The sequence below is a fragment of the Lontra canadensis genome, unplaced genomic scaffold, assembly GCF_010015895.1.
Source record: "Lontra canadensis isolate GAN:19392208 unplaced genomic scaffold, GSC_riverotter_1.0 scaffold9, whole genome shotgun sequence".
Taxonomy (NCBI): domain Eukaryota; kingdom Metazoa; phylum Chordata; class Mammalia; order Carnivora; family Mustelidae; genus Lontra; species Lontra canadensis.
Window position 1 is genome coordinate 2113138 of NW_022631003.1, and position 13483 is coordinate 2126620.

The window sequence follows — 13483 nt, forward strand, 5'->3', positions numbered from 1 at the left end:
CATATAAAAATTCCTTTGGAGGGGCACCTGGTTGGCTCAGTGGGTTAAGCCTCGGCTTGGGTCATGGTCTCAGGGTCTGGGGATTGAGCCCCGCCATCATGCTCTCTTCTCAGCGGGGAGCCTGCTTCCTCAGCCACTCTCTCTTCCTACTGCTCTGCCTACCTGGGATCTCCGTCTGTCAAATAAATAAATAAAATCTAAAAAAAAAAAAAAATTCCTTTGGAAACTTCCTCTATCTCTACCCCCCAAGATACATGTTGGCAATCATCCCAACAATACATATCTGAAGAGTCTCATGACAGTTTTTTTCCTAAACAGTAACAAATGCTCTTTTCCTAACAATAGCAGCCCCTTCAGGATCCTATTTTGTTTCCAAAATACCTGGGAGGCTTACGCTCTCCCTAACCACCTCCCAACTTATAAGTATACCATTGGCTGCTCCTCATGAAGCCAGGGCAGCTCTTTTCTGCCCACAGGTCCTGTCCACGTGCTTTAATAAAACCACCGTTTTGCACCAAAGATGTCTCAAGTATTCTTTCTTGGTCCTTGGCTTCAAACCCAAATGTCTTTCCCACATCATGTGTGATGAATAAAAACATAGCCAGTGATATATAGTACACATTTTATAAATCCTCATTTTTATGTATCTCAATTACCCCACATCATATAATTTCCTTAAAAAGGAAAGAATGCATATACTACATCTTGTACTTTTATCCAAATGGTGTTTAGGATTTCTAGAGCTAAAATGCTGGCATCTACAGCTTCCTCAAAGGAGCCCCCAGTTGCCCACTGGTTTGCAGGTTGGTGACTATTTCCCCCCGATTTACCTTCATAAGCACTGACTCAACATGTTTGAAAAAGAGAGAAGAAAAATCTATCCAGTTAGTCCACAAACCAGCTCCCCAGTTCTAACACCTGATCTATTACCAGATGAAGTCAGATATGCAAACCCTCACTTTCTGCTTCGCACCCAAGGGACCCTCAGTCCATATTAGCTCCCTTGTTAGGAAAGTCTCATCTTCGGCTTGTGAAACTCTGAAGGTCAACCATCTGTCATTCCCATAATGACCTTCCTTCCTTAATCAGCCCGCTGTGATTACTCTATTGCAATCGCCCATTATTTCACAGACAGAGGACTGGCCAATGGGTCTTATCGCAGCCTCTCTCCTCCCTCTGGCTCACATCATATTGCAACATCTGCCTCCTCTTAGCCTTGCTTAAAACAAGACACCCACCTGCTCAGAAACCTTGACGAGTCAAGGTCTACAGGACTCAGTTCAGACAAAACCGCCTTTGCAAGCTCCCCATCTCTCCCTCTTCAGCCCCCTCTGTCTCTCCCCTGTCCTCCAAATGAATTTTACCCATTTCCGTCTCAGGCCAGACTCATATTCTTTTTCTCTCCTTTTGGATCCCACAATATCATTCTCTTCAACTGGCTGAATCTTAGCCAAGATCCAACTCAAATCTCGACTCCAGGAAGTCTGCTTCAGCCACTCCAACTAAAAGAAGTCACTCCTTCTAACTCAGGGGTCTGTAACAATGGGTGAAAGCCAGACCCCGGCCACAGCACGTGTCTGTTGAGTTTTCTAGGGACACTGTCATGTCCTCCACTTACACAGTGCGTCAGGCTGCTTGAGTGTAATAACACCTGTAGCCACCTGTAACCCGTAATGCCTAAAATAGTCACTGTCTGTAACTTAACTGAAAAAAGTTGGCTGATTCCTGCTCTACATTCATAAGGGAATGACAGCTAACCTGTTTTTACTAAGTGCTAAATACTGGGCACTGTGTTAAATGCTTTCAGTTGAATATCTCAATGATTATTTCACAACAGCCTTATCAAGTTTGTTATTCGAGTACCCCCATTTAAACATGCAATCCACCCCTCCCCAATACCCCTCTTAACCACTGTGCTTATACTACCATTCCCAGAACTATGTATGTTTTAAAGCTACTATGTGTTCCATTCACTTGGTAAGTAATTATCCAGCACTATCCAGGATAGTACCTGGCATATAGTAAGAAGTTAATAAATATGTTAATGAATAACTTGGTTATCAGTTATTTTCCTTGTAGGTCTTATACACCCCAACTAGATGGCAAACTAACTTGAAAAGTATGCACCTAATCTTGTATTTTATAATCCTCACAGCACCTAGCAAGATGTTTTTTACGTAAGATTGACCCCAAAGTAAATTTCCGGTTAATGTATATATGCCAAAGAAAACACACATTTTAAGTATCCCATTTGAAAGGAGGATCTCATAACTACAGATCATTCTTGGGTGATTAATTCACAGGTAAATACGGCTGCACTGTATGTAGCTACTACTGATTTCTCCAAATAAAGCACTTACCTTTGCATGATCAATACGACTGCTTAGTTCTTTGGATGCAAATCCCCCAAATATGAGACTGTGGATGGCTCCTATCCTTGCACACGCCAGCATGGTATACATCGCCTGTGGGATCATGGGCATGTAGATAACCACGGTGTCACCTTTCCTGACACCATGCTTGACCAAAACACCAGCCAGCTTAGAGACCTATAACAAAATCATCACATCAGCAGAGTGTTTTCTGTGTTATTTCACTAATTTTCTAAGTTAAGACACTAACACTAGAAGATGATCTCCATCTTGGTAGTGGTTCAAAGAAGCCTGAGTAACACATATTTGAGGATGATATAAGCTCAGATAGTAGTAGTAATAAAAGCCACCTGTATTACAATGATTGACTATAAACCAACTTACTATTATTATGCCATATCAACTCTGTGGCTTAAATTTCCTTAATTATCCATTCAGCAACATAGTTACTGAGCAACTATGATGTACCAGACATTGTGTTTCAAGTTGGGAACACAACAATGAAAAACAGAGATACAGATATGTCCCTGTGGAGCTTTTATTCTAAAGGGGAAATCTGTCCAGTGAACAGAAAAGTAACATAATGGCAAATATGGATATATGTTGGTTTAACTGTTGAAAGAGACAAGTATGTGTTAGGAAAGAAACCATTATCGTACACTTAGAAGGTAAATCAGACAGATTGTGTTATTATTATTCCTATGTTAGAAACACGGTAACTGAGACTCAGATATAACAGATAGCTAACCTGGGACCAGAGAGAGAGTAAATGATGCAGCCAGGAAACCATCACAAGTCTTTGAACCTCATATTCTTTGTCCTTTCTGCTGCCTAAAGCCAATCATTTTTTTCTTTATAGTTTTTTAATACTAATTATCTATGCAAACTGACGGCCCTCCATATTGAGATCAAAGACACAAATTTCTTTCTACTTTTGACCTACGTTTTGGGGACCAAAACAGACTGTATAAAATATGCTTAGACCTAATTGAATAAGAAGTTCAACATCCTTCCATTTAAAAAATGTATACTGAGCACATGTATATGGCAGACATTGTTTTCTGATAGATCCATAAACAAAACAAGACAAAGATCTCTATCCACAGAGAGCTTATGTTTCAGCAGACTGAATATTTACAATAATCATAAGTAAATTATGTATCATGTTAAAAGGTAGTCAGTACGTTGCGGGGAGCGGGAGTAGAACAAAGTAGAGGGATTGAGAATGTGGGGGATAGGATTCTCAACGGGATGGTGAGGGCAGACCTCACTAAGAAAGTGGCATTTCAGGGGCACCTGGGTGGCTCAGCGGGTTAACTTCTGCCTTTGGCTCAGGTCCTGATCTCAGGGTCCTGGGATCGAGCCCCCCTGCATCACATCAGGCTTTCTGCTCAGCAGGGAGCCTGCTTCCCCCTCTCTCTCTCTGCCTACTTGTGATCTCTGTAAAATAAATAAATAAAATCTTAAAAAAAAAAAAGTGGCATTTCAGCAAGGACAAGTACATGTTAAGAATAAGCGGATATCCACAAGTGTGATCTTTCAGGCAGAGAGACCACCAGTACAAAGGTGTGAGGGGGATCATCTGTGATGTGATGGAGTAAAAGCAAGGAGACCGGGGAGTTGGAACAGAAAGAACAAGGGAGAAAGTGGTCGTAGATCAGGTCAGAGGGCTAAAGAAAGGGCCCATACGCGTCCAATGGGCAGTGGGAAGGACTATGGCTTGCCCTTGGATGTGGTTGTTCGAGATGATGAACAGAGGAGGCCTGAGACAAGGAAATGGATCACAGGGCTATTTACAGATCCCTTCATTTCATTCTGCCTCTCCTACTTTTTCAGCAAGTTCAAAGAACTTGGAACCCTGATCATTCTTCCTTTTTCTCTTTATTCACTTCCTCTGTGCAGATGGGGAAAGATGTGTCCAAAGTTAAGGGCTCTGATGAAAGATAGGAAGTAACAAACAACTCTCTTAGTGTTTTGCTTTCCCCGATCCGCGCCTGCTAATTTAGTGCTATTTTTTAAGAACTCAAAGCTGCCCAGCCAAAAATTATGAGAAAGATATACCGAAGCAATATAAATCATCTACTTAAATTCTATATGGAGCTCAAGACCAAGAAAAACACTGGAAAGTTATATCCAAACCCTCAGGGTGTGATCCCTGTAGAAAGTGGCCAGGCTCTGTGATCATATCGCTGGGTGTCCTGTTGAAGGTACAGAGTGAGGAGAGACCAATGAGAAGAGTTTGTCCTATTTACAGCTATAACTTCAGCATCTTGAATAGTGTCTATTGTTGAATAAAAATGACCTTCATCCAAGACCCATTCTAGCAGTAACTCTATATTCCAGTCTTCACAAGGTTTGCTGGAAGATGCCCCAAAACTTTTCGGTCCTCTGAAAGAAATGATATCGATGAATTCAAGAACTTTTTTGGAAAAAAAAAAGATTTCAAAATGACCAAATGAGACCCCAAGATGTATTTAAGTGGGAGTCCTGTCACACCTTCAAAAAAAATAGGGAGCCAACATACTAAAATTAGGAGACTTCATATACAAATCTAGATTTCCAGGTTCTCCTGAAAAATTGTAAAGTCTAGCACCACTGGTCCTCTGTTGTTGAATGACAGCAATCAATTAAACCTGATATCAGCGACTAGGCTGAACTCACCATTCCCTGGGACCATTAATCACAGAGCACAAATTCTTCCTTCCATCCTGAGTTAAAACATATTCTGCTACGTCTTGCTTATTTTATGTTTATGCTATAGGAACATAGTCCTATAACCATAAATGACGTGATATATACTGATAATGAATTTTTTTCCCCACCCATTTCTCCCATTTATATTACCTGCTCAGGCATCTGAATTGTGAACCACTTCCTTGAAGACAATTAGTAAATTAGGCTGCACCAGGGCTACAAAACCACTAGATGGCGTCCATTTGGCCTTGTTAACCCTGCTTTTTGCCGCCCCTCAATGTTTTGATACTGTGCTAACCATATCAGAGTTGCCATGGAAAAAAAGTTTTACACGATCAGCAGAGAAAATTTCTTTTTCAGTAGTGTCCAGGGATAAATGTCACTCCAGGAAAAGTTTACACTGTAAACTGTATATTATATACATATATGAAATTATATATTTATGTCTATATATGTGAATGAAGTTGTATGGGAAAACGTTTCTAGTGAGACTTCTAATAAATAGGTATATAAAAAATATTAGCTCATAGCAAGACAAATAAATAGACACTGGTTTGATATGAAATATGTGGTAATATTTCATTAAAAAATGCTTCTTACTAACATTATATCTAGAGATAAGCGATACAGGAGCCCTAGAACAGAATACTGAAGTCTTGATTCAGACACAAATAAAATCATCTCGAAAATAAGTGTAGGCAACAGCAAACAAGAAGAGGAAAAAATCTAGAAATCCCAGCCATCTGAGAGTCCATAATCACTCAAAGAAAGTGCTATGAAACTTCAACACAAAGGGCAACTCAATTATTACTATTTCACGGGTCATCTTGTTTTTATTGACTTCCAGTTGGAAAATTATCAAAGAGAAGGAAATTCGAGGTTATTTTTGTTCATTGTTAATATTCTTATCCTACCATAGATATCTGAATGTAAATTTATAATTTCTATTGCTATCCAAAGAGAAAATAGTTAACATGTATCTTGTATAATCTACAGTTTCTCAACCAAAGGAAAAGTTAAATCGTGTCATTCACATAATCCATATTCATTTTTTATCTTCTCAAGACTGTGTTTTAATTTATCAAGAATTTAATCACTTTCTATCACTCACACACCACTAAACTGGTTTTCCGTCTAATGTCAAGGGTGGTACACAGAATATGAAATCATGGTCAGGCCATGCCTCTGTTAGCAAGAGGGTAACTAAGCTGTGAAGGAAGCCTGAAAAAACAAAATGAATGTACACATTCATTTAGATATAACACTATTTGCTTCTTCCCGTAGAGACTATTTGAATGGACCATTTGTTTAATAGCTAATTCAGGGGGCACCTGGGTGGCTCAGGTCATGCTCCTGGGGTCATGCTCCTGGGGTCCTGAGATTGAGCCCCACGTTGGGGTCCCTGCTCAGTGAGGAGTCTGCTTCTCCCTCTCCTTCTCCCATCTCCCACTCCCCCTGCTTCTGTTCTCTGTCTCACTCTCTCAAATAAATAATTATAATCTTAAAAAAAAGAAATCTAATTTAAAGCCATTCAAATGTATAAGTATCCTGTCAATGACTCAACTTATACAATATGTACATGCATATATCCTGAAGTCAAGTTTGCAGATGCAAAATAGGAAGATATACTCTTTAAAGTAAAGAAATGCAGAGTCCAGGAAAAAGGACATAAATAAATAGTAATGACAAAATAAGAAAATGTAACAACAGATATTTATGTTAAGTGAAATTGTATACACATAGATTTGATTTTTTAATAGATTTGGTTTAAATATAACACACAATTTTTGATACATGCAAAAACTTTAAATTTTAAAATTATAAATGAAAACATATTAGTATAAATAGTAAAAAAAATTTAATAAATTTTGTATGTATTCATTCTGCAAAATCTTCATTCAAAAGCAGTCCTTAGGTTAGTATAATTTCATGATCAACTGTCTATGACACAAATATTAAATGTAGATGAAATTGACCAAAGACTATGTTCTGTGGAGTAAATTAGCACTTGCTTCACAAACAGCCAAATGTCTCCTAAAGAAAAGCATGTTTGTATGAGAAAGATAGTGCTGGTGTCCAAATTATAGTAAAAAGATAATAATTATAGGCAATTTCAGGGCCATGTCAAAGAAAATTATATGAAAGAGAAAACAAGAGGAAGCATGTTTCCAAGCTGCAATGATGTCCCAGTGCACACCCTGGTCGAATTACCCACAGAAAATATAATCAATTTAAAAACCAATTATAATATCTGAAGAAGCAGTCTTCTTTTCCTAAAATTCTACTTGAAAAATAGAAACCTTCCCATGGTGTTCTATATAAAAACACCTTGAAAGATGGGGAGCAAACAGGGAATTTGCAGGTGGCTCCTCAATGAAAGGTTGAATCAGACTTTTCTAAAACCCAGTAAGTATAGCCAGTGATCCTAGATAAAGACACAAATGTGGAATAGATTCCACAAGCACAAAGGGATGGCATCCTTTAACTGTCCGCATGCAAGCAAATGTTGTTACTGCTGAGGAGATTTAAGCTACGAGATGCCTATTCATTTCTCTCCTGGACCATTTGTCATCTCCTGGTTTCCAATCTTGCCCACTATAGTTTCTTCTTCAGAGAAACCAAAGTGATGGAGCGTCCCATCATACTTTGAATAAAATATAGTCTTGGGGTGCCTGGATGGCTCAGTTGGTAAGGGTCTGCCTTCAGCTTAGTCATGATCTCAGGGTCCTGGGATTGAGCCCCATGACAGACTCCCTGCCCAGTGGGGAGCCTGCTTCTCCATCTCCCTGTGCCCCTCACCACTGTTCATACTCTCTCTTGTTCTCTCGCTCTCTCTAATAAATAAATAAATAAATAAATCTTTAAAAAATATAGTCCTTACAATGGTGCACAAGGTCCTACAGGATCTGTCTCGTGGACACTCTCCAATTTCATCTTCTTCCTCTTTCTTCTCATTGCTAACCTCTTGGTAGCCCCTTGATGGCCCAAGTTTGTTCTTGTTCTAGAGCCTCTGCCTGACCTGATTTTCACTCAAATGGTCACATGGTTCTCTCCCAGTGTCCACTTGGGTCTGTGTCACTGAGTCATCTCCTTGTTAACAAACAAGTTACAAACATCTCCTTGGTAAGAAAGCAAGTAGTTTTCTCTGACGAACATATCTAAAATGGCAGCCCAAGTCACCTGTAGCATCATATTTTCCTTCATTTATATTGTATAAGTTTTCACTTAAGTTGTATTATCTTTTTATTCATAATTTATCTCACTAATCAGAATACAATTTTCCTATGAGGAAAGATTATATCATTCACCCTATAGTCTATGATGCCCACAATAGTGCCAAATATTTATCAGGTGTCCCAAAAGTATGTTTGAATAAATACACGGACCCCAGCATCATTCTAGTCCAGAAAAATGAATTCAAAACACATCTGTTTTGACATCTTTCTAAACACACATCTTTCTAAAAGGTGAGAGGTCAGCCACCCTGAAAATAAGACAAATCATCTACTAAGAACCTATCAACGAATGATAAAAAAAAAATAAATTAATTAAGTGAATGAAGTATCAAAGCCATGGACCCAAATTTCAGGTTTCCAAGAAAGCCAAGGTAAATGTTTTAAGAAGAGTTTTAGGTGAGGCAGGCCATAAACCTTCACAGTCAGGCAATGAACTAAAACAAGATTCTCACAGCATTAAAAAATAAAAATACCCTGTGGGGCCCCTGGGTGGCGCAGTTGATTAAGCATCTGACTCTAGGTTTCCATTCAGGTGGTGATCTCAGGGTCCTGAGATGAGCCCCTGTGGCGTTCTGCACCCAGCCAGGAGTCTGCTTCAGATTCCCCCTCCCTCTCCTTCTGCCCCTCCTGCTCATGCTCTCGCTCTCTCTCTCTAAAATAAATAAAAATAATAAAATTTTTGAAAAACTAAAAAGATAGAAATAAAATAAATAAAAAATGAAAATTCTCCAATGAATTGGAAAAAAGCACAATGTAGAGCAGACAAGTGATGTTTTTGGAAATAATTATTTCTCTCAGACAAGGATTAGATTTTTCTTTCCTTTTTAATAGACGAGTAACTGTTCTTTTTCATTAATCCATTCAGTAAATAATATGAGCTTATGCTATAAGGCCTGTATTAGACACTATGTTATGTTGGTTAAAATATATATATATATATATATATATATATATATATATATATAAATAAAATATTACCCCTATCCTCAAGGAATAGTAATCTGATCAAGAAATACACTATAAGTAGTATAAAAAGCAATTATAAGTAGTATAAAAAGTATAAAAAGTAGTATAAAAAGTAGTATATGAGTAGTATAAAAAGTATACATAAAAATAAACTTATGTATGGAGAAAGTGTCCTGGACTTCAAATCATGGAGAAATAGCTTCTGGCATAAATTAGGGAAGTAAAAAGAAGTGAGTTTACACTTCAAACAATCTCGAAAAATCTGGCTGAAAAAATTCAACGGGATTGGTTGTCTCGTTGTTATTTTGAGTTTATGCTTAGACATTTTTATTTTGAATGCATGACTCTAAACATGGGGAAAAGGAAGCTAACGAATATTAAATGTTGCTTTCCTGTTTAATCTATTCCTTCCTACAGTATCTATTAAATTGGTTTTATACTTGTTTTCTTTACATGGTGTATTCTCAGAATCTAATCTAATTTATAATTTATTCAGTTGAGAAGTTAGTCAAAACAGAGTTTCAGCTACAATTTTGGTAAAAACTTAAATCAGTAGTTGGTGCCTACTCATCTATAATTTCAAATGAAATACAAATATGTCTGTCTGCTAAAATATATTTTACAACATGGCATTATACAAAATAGTTCCCAAAAATAATAAGCCTTATGGGGAAATAAGGTTGAGCTAGGACTCAAAAATCAACATAACTGGAGCTCTTTAACATTAGTAAAAATACGATGACAGCATCATGTTCCAATGATCAGTTACGGCTTTAAACAGTGGGACTCAATGCTTCCTGTTCTATGATATTCTGCTGCAGGGCATACACTTCCAAATTTCCTTGCAAAGAAGGACTAGTCAAAATAGCAGTGTAGATTACGCAGCAATATCATTAATTATTTTTTTTTAAACAGGAGAATACCTGCTTAGCTTTAAATTCTCAAAAACCACTTAACTCATCAACACTTGCACTAAAGGATCTTCTTTTTTTTTTTCTTACAGTTTTCATATTTGGATAAGGTGTTCTCTTTAAATTGTGAGAAAGGCACTTCTCCACCTGCTAACAAGGCAACAATCCAATAGGAAAATGAATGGGCAAAAGATATAAATGGGCACTTTAAAAAGTGGAACAAATGGCCAAGAAACACAGGAAAAAGGAGCTCAAGCTCAGTAGTCACTAGGAAAAAGCAAATTAAAACCATAATTCAGTATCACCACACATTCACCAGAAAGGCCCAAATTAAAAAAAAAAAAAAAAAAAAAAGACTTGAGATTCTCAGGGCACCTGGGTGGCTCACTTGGTTAAATGGCTGTCTTCCACTCAGGTTATGATCCCAGAGTTCTGGGATCAAACCCCAGGGCAGGCCCCCTGCTCAGGGGGAAGCCTGCTTCTCCCTCTCCCTCTGCTGCTCCCCCGCTCGTGTGCTTTCTCTCTCTCATTCTCTGTCAAATAAATAAATAAAATTAAAATTAAAAAAGACTTGGGATTCTCAGTATCAACTGTTGACAACTGGCATTCTCATATACCGCAACTGGGAATGTAAACTGGTACAACCAGTTTGGAAAACTGTTAAGTGAAAGAATCTCATACACAAAAAGTTGAATAGAAAAGCCAGACACAAATGAGTACACTCTACTACTCAATTTATACAAAGTTCACAGACAAGTAAATGCCATCAAGGATGGTGTGTACGTATCTAAATAATAATCCCCTAAAGGCTGAGTGAGAAATGACAAAAATGAAGCAGTAACGCATGCTTCGGGGGCTGGAGCTATTCTGTCTCCTGATCTGGTTATGTGGGCATGTTCTGTTTGTGAAAAATCTAACAAGTGTTACATCAGGCTCTGTGTACTAATCTGAATGTATATGACATTTCATTCTAAGTTTAAAAAATGGCATACTTGGAAAAAAACCTACACAAAGCACTATAAATTCAATCTCATACCAGCGTCGTTCACCTACTCACCAAGCATGGAGAAGGTAATTCCCCTTTTAGAGATAATACGTTGTAGCAGAGCTGACTGTCGTACAACTCAAGTTTTTATTGCCTATTTAAAAAGTTTAAAGAAAAGAAAACTAAGCATATGCACTCTTGTATCCCTTCACTTCAACAATGCAACGACTGGCAGGGCTGAATTTCTGCATGTTGTGGTTTTTACATTTTAGGTTCTTGCTTAAGAAAATGCTGATGATGTGAAAGACAAAAAAATATCAGATTATCTTTCCCTGACAAGAGTTCTGAGAAGATGGAATTCAGACTTTGAAAAGAGCATCCTAAAGGGCAGAGTTGGAGGAAAGACTTCTCATGGGACATGGTCTTTGACTTCAGAGTAATTTTCTCCTCCAAATTATTCAACCTTCATAATTACAACCACCAGCATAATTATATTTCAAATAATTACCTTCAGTGGAGATAACAGACATTTTCAGTTTGAATTAAATCAGGAAAATTTAGCACACAATGGATTTCATCAGTTTTCCATATATTCATGAAAATTTCTCAAATGCTTTTTAGAGCTCACATTTTTATTTTGCAAATAAATAAATATAAATTCATAATTGAGCATCTGCCTTTGGCTCAGGGTCATGACCTCAGGGTCCCAGGATCAAGCCCCACATTGGGTTCCATGCTCAGTAGGGAGCCTGCTTCTCCCTCTTCCCCCTGCTCATGCTCCCTCTTGTGTTATCTCTGTCTCTCTCTCAAATAAATAAATAAAATCTTTAAAAAAATAATTTAAAAATTTTTAAAGATTTTTTTTTTTTTTTTTTGACAGAGCACTAGTAGGCAGAGAGGCACGCAGAGAGAGAGGAGGAAGCAGGACTCCCCACCGAAGCAGAGAGCCCAATGCGTGGCTCGATCCCAGGACCACGGGATCATGACCTGAGCCAAAAGGCAGTGGCTTAACCCATTGAGCCACCCAGGTACCCTAAATTTAAAAATTTTTAAAAATCACAACTGTTTGAATACCAAGGAAAGCAAACTTACCATACACAAATGGAGGTAAACTCAAAATGAAATTAGAAATAGAGAAAATAAATTCACAGTAAGAATTTCTAAAAACAATGAACAGTGTATATAATATATACATCCAAATACAAACATGAACTCACACACTCGCCTTTATTTCACTGCTAGAACCACTAACTTATAAAGAGCTACCAAGAGAATACGATGAACACACACACTTGTCCTGGGATGCAGATTTGAGTCACAAGTGTGGAAAATTCACGGAGGAAATATTCATCTTGAACTTCCAAGCCAAATGTAATTAAGTTACAATGCTTCACGGGTAGTAAGAGGTCAGAATTTACTTAGAAAGAAGCTCCTGTTACATTACTGATATAATTCAAAGATAAGAAGTTCCCACAATAAAGGAACTTAGAGTCATTTAGAAATTTCAAATCTTATTTCCTTCATGCATTCCTTCATCATTCAATACATGTTCACTATGCACCGGTCCCCACTCTGTGAATAGAACAAAGGCCCCTTCCCTCAAGGAAAGTACATCCTAGAAGAGAAAACAACACAAAAGAAATTAGCTAAGTAAAAGAAAAACAATGGTATTGAGTAATAAATGGCAAAATTAAAAAGAGAGCAGAAAAGGGAGGTCTGAAGTGGTGTGGATGTGGGAGCACTTTTATCTAATATGGCTAGGGAAAATCTCATCCAGCTACCATGGAAAAGAACATCCAGCTACCATGAACCATAAGTTACCTGGAAGAAACACTATCTCAAGCAGAAGGCAGTTAAGTACAAAGGCTTTAAGTCAGGAGTGGAGTAAGCTGAAAGTTAAATGCAGGAGGCAGTGGGCTGGGGTGTACAGTGCATGGGGCTGGGGTGTGCCGTTCATGGGTCTGGGGTGTGTGATGCAGTGGGGCTGGGTGTGCAGTGCATGGGGCTGGGTGTGCAGTGTGTGGGACCGGATGTGCAGTGCAGTGGGGCCAGGTTATGCAGTGCAGTGGAGCCAGGGTATACAGTGAATGGGGCCGGGGTGCATGGTGCAGTGGGGCTAGGTGTGCAGTGTGTGGGACCAGGGTATGCAGTGCACCGGGGTCAGGGTATACAGTGCAGTGGGGCCGGGGTATACAGTGCATGGTGCCAGGGTGTGTGGTGCAGTGGGGCTGGGTGTGCAGTGTGTGGGACTGGGATGTGCAGTGCAGTGGGATCAGGCTATGCAGTGCAGTGGGGCCGGGGTGTACAGTGCGGTGGGGC

General features: G+C 38.6%; 1 protein-coding gene across 1 annotated transcript in view; it reads right to left on the bottom strand.

Moving 5' to 3' along the window:
• The window catches only part of ACSS3 (acyl-CoA synthetase short chain family member 3), a 149802-nt gene that overhangs the window by 99807 nt on the left and 36512 nt on the right, over window positions 1-13483 (bottom strand). The window contains exon 3 of the mRNA XM_032854687.1: window positions 2361-2549. Coding sequence (XP_032710578.1) covers window positions 2361-2549 — 189 coding nt within the window. The remainder of the gene's footprint in view (window positions 1-2360; window positions 2550-13483) is intronic.